General features: G+C 38.6%; 1 protein-coding gene across 1 annotated transcript; it reads left to right on the forward strand.

Annotated features, from left to right (window-relative positions):
- The first annotated feature begins 71 nt into the window (after positions 1 to 71).
- YOD1 (YOD1 deubiquitinase) lies at positions 72 to 7513 on the forward strand. Its single transcript, XM_059413024.1, has 2 exons — positions 72 to 414; positions 1535 to 7513. The coding sequence occupies exons 1-2, from the start codon at positions 72 to 74 to the stop codon at positions 2236 to 2238; spliced, it is 1047 nt and encodes a 348-aa protein (XP_059269007.1). The 3' UTR covers positions 2239 to 7513.
- The last annotated feature ends 9775 nt before the right edge of the window (positions 7514 to 17288 follow it).

Raw genomic sequence — 17288 nt, forward strand, 5'->3', positions numbered from 1 at the left:
CTCCTTAAAGCCCTAAAGCTTACGCTACCGGAAAGTATCGCGAGATCTGTGGCCACCAGCGATTTCTCGCGATGTTTGGCCCGGCAAAGGGTGGCCATTTTGGAGTCCATCCGGCGGCAGGTTGCCCCGGCGGCGTTGGCCGACCTGCTGCCGGGACCAAAGCTGGCCCCACGGTTGTGGGGCCCGTGGGCAGCTGGACCGACACGATGTGGCGGCTCCGCTGCAAGGCCAAGGATGGCACCCATGTTTTGCAGGGGTTGTCTAGCCGGACCCGAGTGCGGGAACTCCAGAGTCAAATTGCCGCCATCACCGGGATCGCCCCCGGCTGTCAGCGAATCCTCGTCGGATACCCGCCCGAATGCCTGGACCTCAGCAACGAGGATACCATTCTTGGGGATTTGCCCATCCAGTCAGGTAAGGGAATTGAGCCCGGGGCCAGGGAAAGCCCTGGGAGGACGAAGAGGGACGTGGGAGAGAACAGAGAGCTGGTCTGTGGGTCATTTGGGGGGTTTGAGAACAGGGCTAAAGATAGGTTAAATAAAACGGAGAACTCTGACGGAGGCCGGGCAAGTGGCTAGCAAGTCCTCGACTTTATATATGATGGGAAGAGAGAGCGAGGACCCAACCTATATGAGAAGCCCAAAGCCTCGGAGCCCCCCTTTCTTCAGTCTATCTTGAAAACGTCCCATTCATTTTGCTTTTCCTTCTGCATCCACAACAGTAAAAAAAAAAAAAAAAAAAAAAAAAGATCTTGAAAACGTCCCATTCATTTTGCTTTTCCTTCTGCATCCACAACAGTAAAAAAAAAAAAAAAAAAAAAAAAGAAAGAAAGAAAGAAAAAGAAAAATGAGATCTATCTTCTGTGTCCTGGTGGCTCTTTCCCCCATAACCTGGAAGAAGATAGCAGGCTGAAGTGTTCAGGACACTTTTTTCTTTTTTTGCTTCCCCGGTTGTTTTTTAGCAATCACCTTCACGTATACTTCGATAAACAGGTATACTCATTTTAGAGTATGGTTTTGCAGATCCACTGGAGGCCCTTTCCGATTCTGAACAGTAGCAGTTATTTCTGTGCAGTATTAAAACTTGAATAGCAGTATTGATCATTAAACACTTTCTGCTGTTGTGTCAAAGATCCTGTAAACACTAAAAAAGGTGGCTATGGTTAAGTTTCAGAAGAACGAGAACCCCCTAGTGGTCTAGTCTAGGGTAAACACTTTTTGGAAGATTGTGCTTTCAGAATGCAGAGAGGAAATTTTGTTCTTGAAATGCATCTTTTTAAGTAAGCATAAAGGTGGGCTCCTTCACTGAATTGGAATGCAGCCAAAGATGTTTTTCTTCTTCGTTCTGTTTTCATCTTTATGGAGAAGGAGTGAACAAGAAGTGTTACTGGTTGCCTGTTTGCCTGTTCATATTCTCCTTAGTAACCCAGTTTATACTTCAGCTCCTTCTGTTTGTAACTTAAAGACTTGGCTAGTGAACAACCAGTTTCATCAGTGATTTCTCTGCAGTTCTGGATTTGTTTTATTTTTAACAGGCGATATGCTCATCGTTGAAGAAGACCAAACCAGGCCCAAAACATCACCTGCATTTACAAAACATGGTGCTCCTAGTTACGTCAGGGAAACTTTGCCTGTGCTTAACAGAACTGTGGTCCCAGCAGACAACTCTTGCCTCTTTACCAGTGTATACTATGTTGTAGAAGGTGGAGTCTTGAATCCAGCTTGTGCCCCTGAGATGAGACGCCTCATAGCACAAATTGTAGCAAGTGATCCAGACTTCTATAGTGAGGCAATCCTGGGAAAAACAAATCAAGAGTACTGTGACTGGATCAAAAGAGATGATACTTGGGGAGGAGCTATTGAGATATCAATTTTGTCTAAATTTTATCAGTGTGAAATATGTGTAGTGGATACACAGACAGTAAGAATTGATCGTTTTGGGGAAGATGCAGGATATACCAAAAGGGTCCTGCTTATATATGATGGCATCCACTATGATCCACTTCAGCGTAACTTCCCTGACCCAGACACCCCACCTCTGACCATTTTCTCCTCTAATGATGATATTGTTCTTGTACAAGCACTGGAATTAGCAGATGAAGCTAGAAGAAAGAGACAATTTACTGATGTAAACCGCTTCACCCTGAGATGCATGGTATGTCAGAAGGGATTAACTGGACAAGCAGAAGCAAGGGACCATGCCAAGGAAACAGGCCATACCAACTTCGGAGAAGTGTGATCTATGCATGATGAGGATTGCCGCCAACTACCTCACAGATCCAGAAGGCTCTGGGTTTTCCAATAAGCTATTCGTAACCGTAAAGAACAAAAGGACACAATGCTTGAACCGTCTTTAACTTAAAACAACTAAGACACTGAAATTCCTTGTTAAGATTAAAATTAGTGTGCAAGTTTACAGATGTGTGTCTACAGTGGTGATACATGCCCTTTCTCTACTTGGGTCACAGAATAGGTGGTTCTTGCTACCTACTGACACTAACCTGAAGATCGGAATTTTAGTACTCTAAACTAGCACCCAGCAGCATTAACCTGTAGAAGAAAATAACTTCATATTTTGAGTAACGCGGAAGGCCTCACTAGAGGCCACTGGACATAAACCATGATGTCTCCATAATTGAGTCCTTTTAAAAACTCTGATTGAGTTAATAGTTTCTAAATTATGAATTGATTCCTCGAATGAAGATACTCAGAATTGTCAAAACCGATTTTATATTACAATTTGGTAGACTTTATAAGTATGTACTTAACCATTTATAAGTACATTACAAGCAATTTTTACAGGGATGAGTGTGTTCCTTGAGAATGTTACCTAAGGAACTGATAGTGCCCAATTTAGGATTTCTAGTGTATAAAATTAGAATGTATGGGGGAAAAGGTGCCTGAGCAGCTTACTAAAGCTTTAAAAGACCGTTGGCCTCATGTTTTAACGCAACTCATTTATTGATGTTTGTCTTGTTAGATTAAACATTTAAATTAAAGCAGGGTATTTATTTTTTAATGCAAGTTTCTTAAAATCGAGTGCTTGATTTTTGTTTTTTTACATAAAGATTTGTCTGGGGGGATTAACTTTCCTCAGCTTTTTTCTCAAATCCTAAAAAACAGCCTTCGTCTAGAGTGATAATGCTGTGCTTTGATTTGGTTTTTGTGAGATCTTTTGCTCAACTAAACAGTATTTTTTTCCATGCTAGCCTTATCTGGCCACTAATGCTCTTTTGAATAATTTCACATTTCTGACAATTAGCACTTTGCTTATCTACAGTCTTTTACTTTGGCTTTTGGACAGTTTTAAAGTAGTTTGGATAATAACATTGAATTTATTTCACTCCCAAAATACGACAGTTTTTAAATCCTTGCCTTATTCAGCTTTTTTGGAATTCTGCTTCTTCCTAATATTAGATGTGTAGTCGTTTGCTTGGTGGGCTAAACTGCAAGGCACACCCTCTAAAATTAGCTTCACTATGAGATCTTCCAGATAAAAGTTTTCTACCTCTTTTCTTAATTCTTCCGAAGATCAGGGATGCTAAATTATAATTTGTTATGTATTATCTCACAAAATGTGAAGAGGCTTGTTGTGAAGTTTCGTTATCTTGGTCTCATTTTTTGATGAAGTATCTCACTTTCAAAACCAATGGTATACTTTAAAGCACTTCTTTCTCTTTCAGCATATCTTCTTGCAAATGTTTTAAAATTGAGATTTACTTTTAGCACTTTCCCTTGGCGGAGGTGGTCGTATAAAATTAAGGAGCCCGTAAACAATTTAGTGGAAAATTCTTTTAAGGAAGAATTCATGAAGTATGCTTGAAATCATTGGGTGACATTTCTTAAGTACCTATTTTGTGAATAGCTGCTTTAGGCATTATAAGTTATGGTCAGTGTAACTTAAAGGTTTAATTTTCTATTTTTACTGAGCCTTAAAAAATAGCACTTGTAAGCTTGCGATACTTAATGTTTGGCAATCATAATATGTACAAATGAATATGTTTGAAGATCTCTTTGTACCTGGCTGTCATTTTGGTCTAAAGATTTTTGTATCTCTTATTTGCCCCAGAAAATAATTACCTTTAAAACTGGAAGTTAAGAATATATCACTGGGTAACATGCATCAAATTGAGCTTTACATGTCATTATTCATGAAGCTTGCCTTCCTGTCTTAGGTACTTAAGGAGCCAAACTTGACATTTGCTTACTGCAATTTTAGAAAAGTTTATTCATGCAACAAATATTTATTGAGTAATTTATAATGTACCAAGCATGTATTGATATGTTTTCCAACATAAATTTCTGTCACTTTAAAATTGAGTATATTTTATCTACATTGGATTAATTTAACAAATAGAAATAGAACCTGAGAGCACCTGGGTGGCTCAGTTGGTTGGGTAACTGCCTTCGGCTCAGGTCATGATCCTGGAGTCCTAGGATTGAGTCCCACATCAGGCTTCCTGCTAGGTGGGAAGTCCGCTGCTCCCTCTGACCTCTCCCTCTCATTCTCATTCTTTCTCTCTCTCAAATAAATAAATAAAATCTTTTAAAAAAAAAGAAAAGAAAAGAAAAGAAATAGAACCTGATATTTTATCAAATTAAGCCCCTTCATTTTAAGTGTTTTTGTTTCCATATTTAAGCTTATACTTCCATATCAAGTGTCAGGTATTTATTCCAGGGATCTTACTCTATTTTACCTGTTACCTGGGTTGTCCATTCACCAACTGGACACCGATAACTCAGTCAAATGGCTCTCAATAATGAGTTATAAATTAATCTGTTGCTGAAATTCAGCACTAGACTTGAATGTTCTGATCATGGAAAATCCAAGATGATGCATTATTTGCAGACAATTTGGTTTAGTTATTGAGGATTCAAAACCTAAACTTGGGCTCTTTCTAAACTCAAGCTTGTAAACCTCACAGAATCTAAGGATTTTTTTTTTTTTTAACTGCACTTAGTATAGTCTTGAGATTATTTTATTAATGTATATAAATTCTAATCTTCAGAATTTTGAAAACCTATGGATTTAGTACTTGCAGCAGGATCAAAAGAAACTTTTTCTTTAATTTGCACTTGAGCAGAATGAAAACCTTCTTCTATTTATTCCATTTTTGAGTGCCATGCAAGAATTTTTTAATTCAAATGAGGATAGTTTGCATTAGTGGCTGAATGAATGAGAATTGCGCTTTCCTGTCCCCTACTCCTCTTTTCTTTTTTCCCTTACTCTTCTCTGGACTTAGAGATTTGGTGTAGGGTGGTAAAGACACACTTCTAGGTAGAATATTTTCAGAGATTAAAATTACTATCCCTGGGAATTTTGTGATGTGATAGCCATATAAGGACATCAGTATGGTACATCTTTTGTTCATCATTCCTAGTTGGTTTCTTAATTATTTCCAATGAAATATGATTAATAATATTTCCTTGAAAAATGAACGTAGTCAAGGGGTACCGCTTGAAAGTTTGGCTGCTGGTCAGCTTGACCCTGTTGGCAAAAACTAATATAATCATGTCAGTTGATTAATCCATGAAGTTGAAGCCCAGCAAAGTCATCATCAGGAATGCATTTCTGTGTTATCTCTCTATAAATTCCCCTAAGTGCCCACACCTAACTTGCTTATCTAGCATATGCTTTCTATGCTGTGTAGGCTTTAAAACATGGATGTTGCAAGTTGCCCTAGCTAAACATGGTTTTCTGTGTCTTTTTTGAGAAAGTTAGAATGAGGAATAAGTAAAATTAGAGTAATTGTTTTCTTTATGGATCAGGTGGCCTTCTTAAACTTTCATATTAAGATTTATGTTCTGTCATGTGTTGAGACACATTTGTTATTATTTGCAGCACTTTAAAAAAATACAAAGTAAAAGTTTACATGTTCGACCTCTCCAGGGATCTTGCTCAAGGCATTAAAATATAATTCTTGAGCTGCTAACAATCAGCTCTTCTTAATCAACAATTGCCATCAATGTGTATTGTATCCAGTGGTACAACATTCTGGTTTTTGATAACAGTGGAACTTGGTTTCAGTAACTTAGGAGCATGCTCTGTGTGTGCCCTAGCATTCAAAGAGTTACCTGTTTGTATAATGTGATTATTCTTTCTCATTTTACAGTGCAGTATTCAAATTTGTCCTTGTAGCAAAAAGATGACTATATGAACTTGGAAAAGATTAGATTCTTAAAACTCTTCATTTGTTTCTAAGCAAACTTGCTTTAAGAGAGCTGATTTTTTAGCCTTAAAAGTGTCATTTTTAAGTCTAAAGTGAAACACTTGATTTGAATAAGCTAGTTCATTAAAGATGTTTTCTTACTAAGAGTTATAATATTTTGGCACATTTAACTCAATTTAGACTATAAACCTTGCCTGATTGTGGGAAAGGGTTTTATTTGTTTCTTTTCCAAAAATTAGCTGGCATTTTGTTTACAATGCTTTGAATATTTGACTTTGAAGAAATTGTTGTATTGATACTGAGTTGTGGGGTGCTGATTTAGGTCTTGGTCCATGTGAATTTAAAGGAGACTGCTATTTTAGATTAAAGAGAAAGGGGGATGAAGTACCACTTAAACAGAAGAGGTCCTTAAATGGATACATTCCTTAGTCATGAACATGCTTTGAAAAACTTTCAAGCAATGCATTGTGTCTTCCTAACCCTTCTCACCCATTTCTTGGCATAGAATGTAGCAGGGCCATAACTGAGAAGCTTGTCATTAATATATAAACCATGAATAGAAGCATTTTGCTATGATATCTTTTTATACTTTCAAAAATAGCCACATCTAGTTGCTTAGGGATATAATATGATATGAAGATATGATATGGTTAAGTTGTAGGTAACAAGTTAACCTAAGGAAGGTATAGAATTTCTACTAAGATTACATGAGCCTGCTCTTAGACCTGGTATAGGATATGCAATAAGTTGTAGCCTATAAGTTACTTAAAGGACCAGGGCACCTAATTCTTGTCAGGTTTCTAGTTCATCTTGGTGCCATTCATGACTCCAGCTGTTTACAGGAAAAACAATTTCCTTAGAAAAGAGTAATGTTTTCCCTTTAAAGAAGTATTGAATTCAGCTTAAAATGCAAAATAAATACATATAAGTTTGTCAAAAGGGATAGAGAATAACTATTTCCTGTATTGATGGAGGGGAGGCGAGGGAGGTGGAGAGTCCTGAAGCAAAAAGGAAACCACGGATTGTCAAATTCAGAGCTTAGCACATGACTTGAAAAAGTAGTAGGTAAGGGCAAAACAGAAGTTCTGTTTCTTGGCATAGGTTTCTTCATTAAGATAGACAGTGTTGTCTTGTTTAAAAATTGTTCTTTTGTCTATTTGCCAGCATTTTTTCAAAGTTCATGCACTGCTGCTACCTGGGAGATGTCTTACTTCATTTTGTACTACTCATGTGATTTTGCCATTGTCATTAAGATGAATTGATTTTATTTATGAGGTCTATGATTTTAAATACCTGATGCTGTATGAAGTGACTTGTTTTGAAGGAATAAATGAAGTGAAAATATTGTTGTCTGAGCATATTTTGGGGTGAGGACAAAGGACCAGTGGACGGCCGCCACACTCAAGTTACATTTTTATTACCAAAAGCTAATGGGCCACTGATTTGACTAGAGTACCAACATCTGCCAAATCTCACTCTGTAGGTGGAATCTTAATGGCTTTGACAGAACAAACTAAAATGTTTCTTCTTTTTGACACTGGAGGACATTTGAAATTTTCCTTCCTTGACCACAAATTTTCTGGCATGCATTCAGCTCCCAAAAGAGAGTAATTGTGGGAAGGCCAAATGGTGCCTTTCATTTATAATAGACTAAGATCTATGTGAACTTAGATCTCTTCGGATACTGCAACATCTCTGTGGAAAAACTTCTCTAATCTTATTTGAAACAACACTGGAGTTACTGGAAACAACACTGAAGTTCCTGGAATTGACTTAATGGAGTTTAAGACTCTAACTTGAACTATTTACCCTTTCCTTATAACTGAAGCTTTAAAAATCTGGAAGTGGAACCATGATGTAGTCTAATCTTTGTGCACCAGGACAAAATCCATTTGGGGGTAAGGGGTGGTCAGCATAAATCCAACCTAAGAATAAGTCAACCAAACCTCATTAAAAAGGTCCGTAAGGAATCTCAGGGACTGTGGGATGGCCATAAAGCAATGCTTCTTAAAGTGTGCTCATCGTATTACCTGGGAACTTGTTAGAAAAGCAAATGCTCCAAAATCAGAAATGAGGCCAACAATCTGTTCAGATTCTGATGCATGATAAAGTTTGAGAACCACCACTATAACCACAGTTGTTTAAATGAGTCCATATCAACTTCCAGAGACCTTTGATGACTTAGGTCAGTCCTACATCCTCACGCAATCCCTTTCCATCCACTACTTAAAGATAGTTATTAAATTTGCAGATAATGTAAATCCAGAAGAGGAGTGCCTGGGTGGCTCAGTCGGTTAACCATCTGCCTTTGGCTCAGGTCATGATCTCAGGGTCCTGGGATCGAGTCCCACATGGGGCTCTCGGCTCAACAGGAAGTCTGCTTCTCCCTCTGCCTGTCGCTCCCTGTGCTTGTGTGCTCGCGTGCACGCGCTCTCTCATAAATAAAGTAAAATCATAAAATGTGTGTGTGTATATATATCTATCTATCTCCAGAAGAGACTGATACTGATAGTATAATGAATGACAATTCAGAACTCTCAACAGGCTGAGAAAGCCCAGGATTGAATAATCACAAATGTGAAACCCTGCCCTGAAGTTCTAAAACAGTCTATTATATGAGTCCAGCACAGGTAAAACTACTCTGTAGTTGATGTGGTGAAGAAATAGCAATGATATTTTAACCTGAAGTCTATCCCAACAGGATGACGTGACTTGGGCTGCAGAAACAGTTGCATTTTAATAGTTAAGAGATCTAGAGGAAAGGGAAGCAGTAGTGTTAATGTGTACTGCTTTAGTCACATTGCATTAGGGGTTTGGACGGGGAGGATTTCACATGTAAAACATCATGAAAAGCTAAAGTTTGAGAACTCGTGAGAGCTGAGGGAACTGGAGAAGAAAAAGAGATCTCAGGTTGATTGGACAACTTCACATTCTGGGAAGCATTGGGTGAAAGTGAAGTAGATTTATGCTCTTAGGCTCTAGAAGAAAGAACTCAGACCAGTAAGGGGTGAATATTGGAAAATAAAGCTTACCATGGAAACCTAATACAAACAGAAGGGGACGCTTTAACACCGCAGCTCGAGTGCTGTGATAGAGCCTCCTGCTTTGTGAGAAACAGAGCTAGAAGTCATTTAGTCCCTGATATCTTGAAAATTCTGTTTCAAGGGCTAGTTGTGAAATAAATAGATACTTACACAAGGAACTTCTTCCCTAGGGGAAAAACAAATTTTCTCTGTTTTGTGTTTTCCTCTGTATTATCCCATTAGTGTTTAAAATGGAATGACTTGGGTTCTGATTTAGTAACCCAGCAGAGGCTGCAGAGCAGGCCTTAGATGTGTGGCAGAAGTCTATACTATGCTTATCTTATGATATCGCTAAGCCTAAAGTGAGAGGTTCAAGAATAGAAAGGTAAGCATCCCAAATACTTTTTCTATTAAAAAAAAAAAAATTGTTCTAACGCGGATTGCCTTTGTCTCTATTGTGTTTATAGACAATTTTGACTGAATCTGATGGAATCAAGTGCCATACAGTAACATACTTCCCTAAGCTCACTAAAGTTACGATTTTCCTAGGTGTGAGTTTTAAAAAAAGTCAAGAATTCGTGAGCAACAAGCCATGAACAAATCCTTTCTCTGCTTTTGTGACTGCCTCTTTCTTAACTGTTGCTCTGCCTTTCTGTCCTCTAAAATTCCTTCTGCACACCAAGAAGAGTTTTCTGATCTTCTTGATGGCATTTCTTTGTATTACATCGATGGGCTTCATTAGTGAATCTTAAGACATCAGAGCAGGTGTCACAGTGACTCGGCCATGTTCTAAAAATTGAATAATTGCAGTGGCTTGAAAGCTATGAATTTCAAGTTTGAAGCTTACTCGGTTCAAAGTCAACACTGAAGTTAAATACGATCTATGGAAAAAATTTTTCCTGATAATCCCTTAATTGGCTCATAAAGTAGAGTATATAGACATCAGCACAACTCTAAGTCCGATGCAGCTAGTGTTCAAAGTGTTCATGCTCACTCCTCCAGGGCAGCTCTTTGAATTCCCAACCTACAGTAAGGGTGGTCCACTAGGTCCCATCCGTTGGTGGATCCCGGACTCCCATCCCTGATCCCCTGCTTATGTGAAACTGTCAGAAGCACCCCTCAGGATCTCGGCCACACATCTGGCAGAGAGAAGTATCTCCAGGGGAAAAGTTGTCCCAAATGTTGGGGGCCCCACACTTGTCTTCTATTGTCATCCTATTCCATGCCTGGCAACTCTTCAAATTCACTATAATTTTAGATCCACACTGCTTCAGCAAGGGAAGTTTGTTTGAATTACCTTGTCCAATGTTACAGGATATGGAAGTCCTCAGCAACACCTTTCCCATGATAATCAAGAAACAGCTGCCATAAAATCTATATTTAAAAAAAGGAGAAAGAGGAGAAGAAATAATTTTGAAAATATCAGGTATGAAACAAATGATGTAATAATAAAATTTTTCTATCATCAATGGTGAGGGGATGTAGCAAGAATTTGTCATTGTTTATTTTTAAAAGTCCAGAAGGAAGAAGCACCTTTTCAAGTAACAGTGAATATTTCTAGCACAATTCATTTCAGTTCTGTTGGATATTTATACTGAATTAAGTAGAAAGTGTGTCCCTTGTGGAATAAGAATAGTTGTCTATAGCCATACCTATACCTGTAACCATACCTATAACCATACCATACCTGTGCCTGATCTCATCAGGAGTAAGAATTTTTTAGAGTCCTTTATATAGGATATTTCACAAAATTACTCATCCTAATTGTGCATGGGACATTACATTAGAATTAGAATGAAGAATTAGAATTAGAATTACATTAGAAATTAGAATTCCCAACTTCCTTCTACTATAACTTAAGTCTTCCGCATTGGAATTGATAAGTCTTTCTCTTGGGAATTTTATTGCCTTGAATTACTTCTCTTGGAGCTTGACTAGTATGTAGCAAACTAATCAAACCAAGGTTTTAAACCAGCAAAACTATGGAGCAGACTCTGAATTATATTGACCTTCTGCCAAAGTGACACTTGCCATTAGATCCATCCTTTAGGATCCAGCCTTATTTTTCTTACTCTTAATGCATAACAATGAAGAATGGGAAAACCATCTTGGATTTGGCTAGAAGCAGCTAATGTCATAATTTATCTGTGATAAATTGTTAAGCAGTTTAATTTTAACAAGCCCTTATCGAGCTATTTCTTGTATGCTGTCAAATACCTTGGGATTTGACAAGGATAGTCACTCATTCACTAAGCATTTTTGAATGCTAAGTTTCAGGAACTGCCCTAGGTGCTGGGTATACCTGAGTTGGGGGAACACAAATGCCATAAAGAATTAGAAATACAGGTGTTAGGAGGAGAATAATGTGTGGGGGGGTTCTAATTAGGAGATTAATAATGTGGGGGGCGCCTGGGTGGCTCAGAGGTTTAAGCCTCTGCCTTCAGCTCTGGTCATGATCTCAGGGTCCTGGGATCAAGTCCTGTATTGGGCTCTTTGCTTGGCAGGGAGCCTGCTTCTTCCTCTCTCTCTGCCTGCCTCTCTGCCTACTTGTGATCTCTGTCTGTCAAATAAATGAATAAAATCTTAAAAAAAAAAAAAAAGCGGTGAATCTGGGAAAGTCTTTTTGAGAAAGTGACTAAGTTGAAACCTGAAGCATGAATAGGAGTTAGTCATTTGAAGAGTGGTACAGCATTTGCAAACACTACACTGCAGGAGGAAATGAAACATTTTCCAGGCTGGTCTAGCCATTGGTGTGTCCCTGTCCCCAAATAGTCTGTCCACAAGGGCAGGGATCAGTTCTCCCTTCTTGCCACTGTATTCTCAGACCTAACAAACTACTGGACACGTAGGGAATATTCATTACATATTTGGATGAACGAGCCTATGAATGAATGAAATCAATGTATAACTGAAGAATAAAGTTATCCTGGGGTGCCTGGGTGGCTCAGTTGTTTAAGTATCCAACTCCTGATTGGATATTTATCCAAGGTCATGATTTCTGGGTTGTGAGATCGAGCCCTGTGTCGGGCTCTATGCTGGACATGTAGTCAGCTTAAGATTCTCTCCCTCTGTCCCTCCACACCCCCAGGCTCACACATTCTCTCTCTCTCTCTCTAAAAAATAAAAAATTAAATTAAAATGAAAAATCAAGTTATCCTAAGATAACTGGGAGGACATCATAGCACATTAAGTAAAGCTTCCGATTTAGGTTTCTCCCAAGTTCTTTGAACTGCCCTCAGGAGAATGGATTGAAGGGGTCAAGAATGGAAGTGGAGCACCAGTTAGGAGGAGGCTGCTGCAGGAACCTATTTAAGTGATGGGATGGCAATAATTATAATAGTATTTGTTGAGTGCTTACAATGTTATAAGCATGTTTCATGTATTACCTCATGCAGTCTTCACAGTAACTCTCTAAGAGTTATTGGAGGGCATAAAACTGAAGGACAAAGAGATGGTGGGATGAAAAATAGCAACAAAATTTTGGAAGCTAGCTGGCAGTTGGGTGAGTATTAAGTGACCTAGCACATTTGGAAAAGCTGATCCTAAGCCAGCAACTCTATTTTTTCCATGAAGTTCCCCCTCAAAAATTCAAGGATCGGTGGCATTAAGACCCCTGAAAACAGAGGTGGGAAAAAATCAGGAAGATGATTGAAGAGTACGGTTAAGAAACAGTAACACCTCTCAGATCTTCTCTTCCTCTCAGAGCAGCTAAGAGCTTGCTTGCTACATCCCCTTTCGGGGTAAATAGGGTCTCTGTGTTAAAGCTAAGGGGATGAAGTGAGATTTTTATACACTAGATGCTGGGACCAAATAACATTCCTCTGCCAATAGGATCCAAGAATGCCAACTGCCAGAAGGATGCCCTACAGGAAGGATTTTGGAAAACTCCTCTCTGAGGAATCCAAACAGGCCATTGTGGGCATCAAAGATTTTCCAACCAAATGGTCCTAGGAGATCACTCTTTAGCAAAGTTTACAGTCAACCAGGCCCAGCTGTGCCTCAAAACTTAGCTTTTTGTTGACAAATTCTTAAATTGGGGTGAATAGCCAAGAATTATCAGACATCGGAATATATTCTTTAATAAGAAACACAGAATCTGGGATGCCTAGGTGGCTCAGTTGGTTAAGAAACACAGAATCCAAAACAAACAAGGAAAAAGTGACTTAGAGAAATTAGAAATTATGGAGGCAGGAAAACACTAACATTATGTTTACACAGAGATTCTTAAAGTAATAAGATTTTGCATCAGTAAAACTGGAGAAAATGTAATAAAAATTCAGAGAAAAAAAACAATAATTCTTAGAACTGAAAATACAATAGAAATTGTAGATATTTTAAGAAATCTCTCAGTACCAAAACAGAGTTTGAGGTCCAGGAGGTTGTCCAATAATATCCAAATAATAGAAGTTCCTAAAGGAAGAACAAGAAAAAGAGAAAGAGAAAAAAATGCATAGTAGGAATTCATCAAAGAAATGATTCAAGAAAATACTGAATGTCATGAATTTCCAGACTGGATTTACTGAGTACCCAGAATATAGACTCCACTCCAAAGCATATCATTAGGAAAACTCAGGATACTGAAAACAGAAAGCCTTAAACTTAGAATCACAGATGCTTTGGGCTTTGCAATAGCAGTACTGAAAGCTAGCAGATGTTACTTAAAATTCTATACCCCGACAAGCTATCAATCAAATGTGTAGCTAGAATATTGATATTTCAGGGACCCCTGGATGGCTCAGTCATTAAGCGTCTGCCTTTGGCTTGGGTCATGATCCCAGGGTCCTGGGATAGTCTCTCTTGGGGGGGGGGGGGGGGGTCCCTGCTCAGCGGGGAGACTGCTTCTCCTTCTCCCATTCCCCCTGCTTCTGTTCCCTCTCTCGCTGTCTCTCTCTATGTCAAATAAATAAATAAAATCTTTAAAAAATAAATAAAATTAAATAAAATCTTTTAAAAAAAGACATGTATGATCTTATGCACTTTCTTGGGAAACTACTGGAAAATGTGTTTTAACAAAACTGAGAGCGTTAACTAAGGAAAGAGGAAGATATGAGATCCAGTTAGTCCAACAAAAGAGAGGTAAAAGGATTTTTCCCAGTAGGATGATGAAAGCAGATATGAAAATGACAGCCATGCAATGGTCTAGAGAAAACCCTATCCAGATGGAAGTAAATCGGAATGCTCTGGAAAATCTTTCTTCATGATGAAACTAATCGTATACTGTATTTGAACATATTGAGAGGAGACCTACACAGTGGGCAAGAATGGAAGGACAAAAAAGATAAATAGAAAAGGAAAAGTAAACATAGTATATCTCAAAGCCCATCTGTCAGCATTTTTTTATGTGAAAAAACAGAGAATCAAATCAGACACTTTGACTTCAGAAACACTACACTTAAGTGTTGTATATTCAAATGCTGATGGGCATTATTTTTTAACTCTTTTTAAAAAGATTTTATTTATTTGATACAGAGAGAAAGAGCACAAGCAGCAGGGAGGAGCAGAGGGAGAGGGAAAAACAGACTCCCCACTGAGAAAGGAGCCAGAACAGGGCTCCATGGTCCCGGAACCCTGAGATCATGACCTGAGCCCAAAGGAGACACTTAACCGACTAAGCCATCTGAGCAGCTCCTGGTGGGCATTACTTTAGTAGAAAGGTCAGAAAGATGATGTAAGAGAGAAAAATAAAAGGATAGAGTTTGTGAGATGAGATCCAGAGCACACATGGATTTTACTGGGAAAACATTTTTTTTGTTGTACCAAAATAGAAGAAGAAAACAGGTGCAAAGGAGAGTGGGCTTGTAAATGTGATGGGAATGGGAAGGTACAGGGTAGTAGTATGTCAAAAGACAAGATTCAGAAAAAATAATAAGCAAAATTGTGGCTGTAGATGACTTGTCTACCAACACGATCTCCAAAAATGAAGTTTTTAGGGCAACTTTCTTAAGTAAAGCACCTCAGTTTCCAAAATGTTCGTCATCAGTTTGGGCATTAATATATAACTACTATAATACAATTGAGGAGTTACACCCAGAAATATCTGATGGTCTTCATGAATTCAAATTTTACATGGAGGAAAAAGAGGACAGTTATATCCTAGTGGGTTAAATTCAGAAATGTATATGCTGTGTTAGGAGATTATAGTGAAGCAGCACCTAACATTCCATTCCAAAAGAAGGTGGTACTTAAATTGAAACTTGAAAGAAGGATAAGACTAAGCCAGGAATTCATTCAAAGGAATGCGTACAAGCAGAGGGTACAGCATGTGCAAAGTCCCAGAAATATGAAAGCATGGTAGTTCCAGAAATATTAGATATGACTATAATAAACAAGATGGCTGAATATGTGAGAGGAGAAACATGTAGGGCCTGCTCATGAAGGTCTTTCTCTGTCACATGGGGACTTTGAATTTAATCCTGAATGCTATGAAAATGTATCCAAGTATTGAGAGGATTAACAACTCAGATAATCTATAAATCCACCTATAAAATGGAGGATGTGAAACAAGACATTCCTGTAATCTTGTCACATCTTCAATGGTCCACGATCCCACAACTAATGCAGTCCTGAAGCAGAATAGAGAGGAGGAAGAGCTGGAATGTTCTCACAGGAGATAGCAGAGGACTGCTACGAAGCACGGAGTCTGCGTAAGAATACGGTGATGCGATAGCTGGCATGGGGAGAAAGAACATGTTTGTAAGCGTGGGGTGACAAGATGAGCTCAGTTTTGAACATGTTAAGATTTGGCATTGCTTGCAAAACTGTCTGATCCTAACAGATGATCTCAGGTCTCAAACTTTCATTAGCACTGGAAAGCAAAGGACTGCTGAATCCTGCAAATTTCCATGATAGGTGGGCCAAAGGGACACTGATCTCAAAAAAGAAAGGAAAAAAATCTACTCTTAAGAACTACTTCATGATTAACTTCAGAATTTCTTCATCCAGCCCACTTAATTAGACCCTTTATTTCCCCTCTAATTATTTTAGACTTAACATTAATACTGCTTTGGTGAGCACTTGATGATCTATTCAATGTCTTAATATGGACTATCAATTCCATGGCTTATCGCCAAATTATAATCACCCTCATCTGAACCCTTCCCTTAGCTGTCTTCTCTTTAAAGCCAGCTCTTGCTACTACTTGAGGAATAAAATCTCCTCTTCCCCTGATATGTTGGAAAAACACTCAAGCCCAGCATATAATATCATGCTCAATACCGTGAACTTGGTGGGCACCCTTTGTTTCTTAAGGATGATGGTAACACATGTTCAAAGTCCCTTCATTTTTCCTTTGGAGAAGAAAAGGAAAAGAGACACTGACAGGATGTGACTAGAATGTAAATGAATTAGGTATCACAAATGGTTAGAATAGAGTTCTCCAGCTATTTTGCAGAGAGCTCAATTTTATAAGGGACAAAAGGGGAAAGATTAACAAATGATTGTGGTACATTTTGGTTTTGAAGTTGTGTGTGTGTGTGTGTGTGTGTGTGTGTGTGTGTGTAGGAGAAATGCCCTTGGGTAGGGGAAATGAGATGCCTCTGTAGGAGGTTGTACGGAGGAAGGAAATCATACACTGGCCACTTGTGGTCAAGGAGATGACCATGCCACAACAGCATACGAAGGAGGAAAGACATAGATGAGTCAGGCCAACTGGATTCTAATTAGTCCTCACACAGTCAGGTCATCAGACAGGAATTCAAATACAAAAAGCAATGACACTTTTCTCCTCAAATGGTGACCTACATCAACTGTGCAGCCTTAGTCTTTAAGTGTTTCTGATTTTGGAAGGCCTGTCTTTTCTTTAGTCCAGGTCTCCTTTCTAATTCTCTTGAAACCTTTAGAGACTTGGTATTTTTCCAAGGAAAAACAAAATAAGAGCAAAGCAAAAAAGATTCCAGGATAAAACATTTAAAGATATGGAGAAGGAAGAACATCAAATTCAGGATAGTGGTTCATTTCAGCAGGGGCATATGTGTGTTTTGAGGAGGTAGAAGAGAAGGGGGGGCAACGTTTGGAAGTAACTTCAACTGCAATGTTCTGTTTCTTGAACTGGGTGTTCGTACAGTGGTGTTTGTTATGCAAGGGTATTGGAAACATTT

This window comes from Mustela nigripes, chromosome 10 (assembly GCF_022355385.1).
Source record: "Mustela nigripes isolate SB6536 chromosome 10, MUSNIG.SB6536, whole genome shotgun sequence".
Lineage (NCBI taxonomy): Eukaryota > Metazoa > Chordata > Mammalia > Carnivora > Mustelidae > Mustela > Mustela nigripes.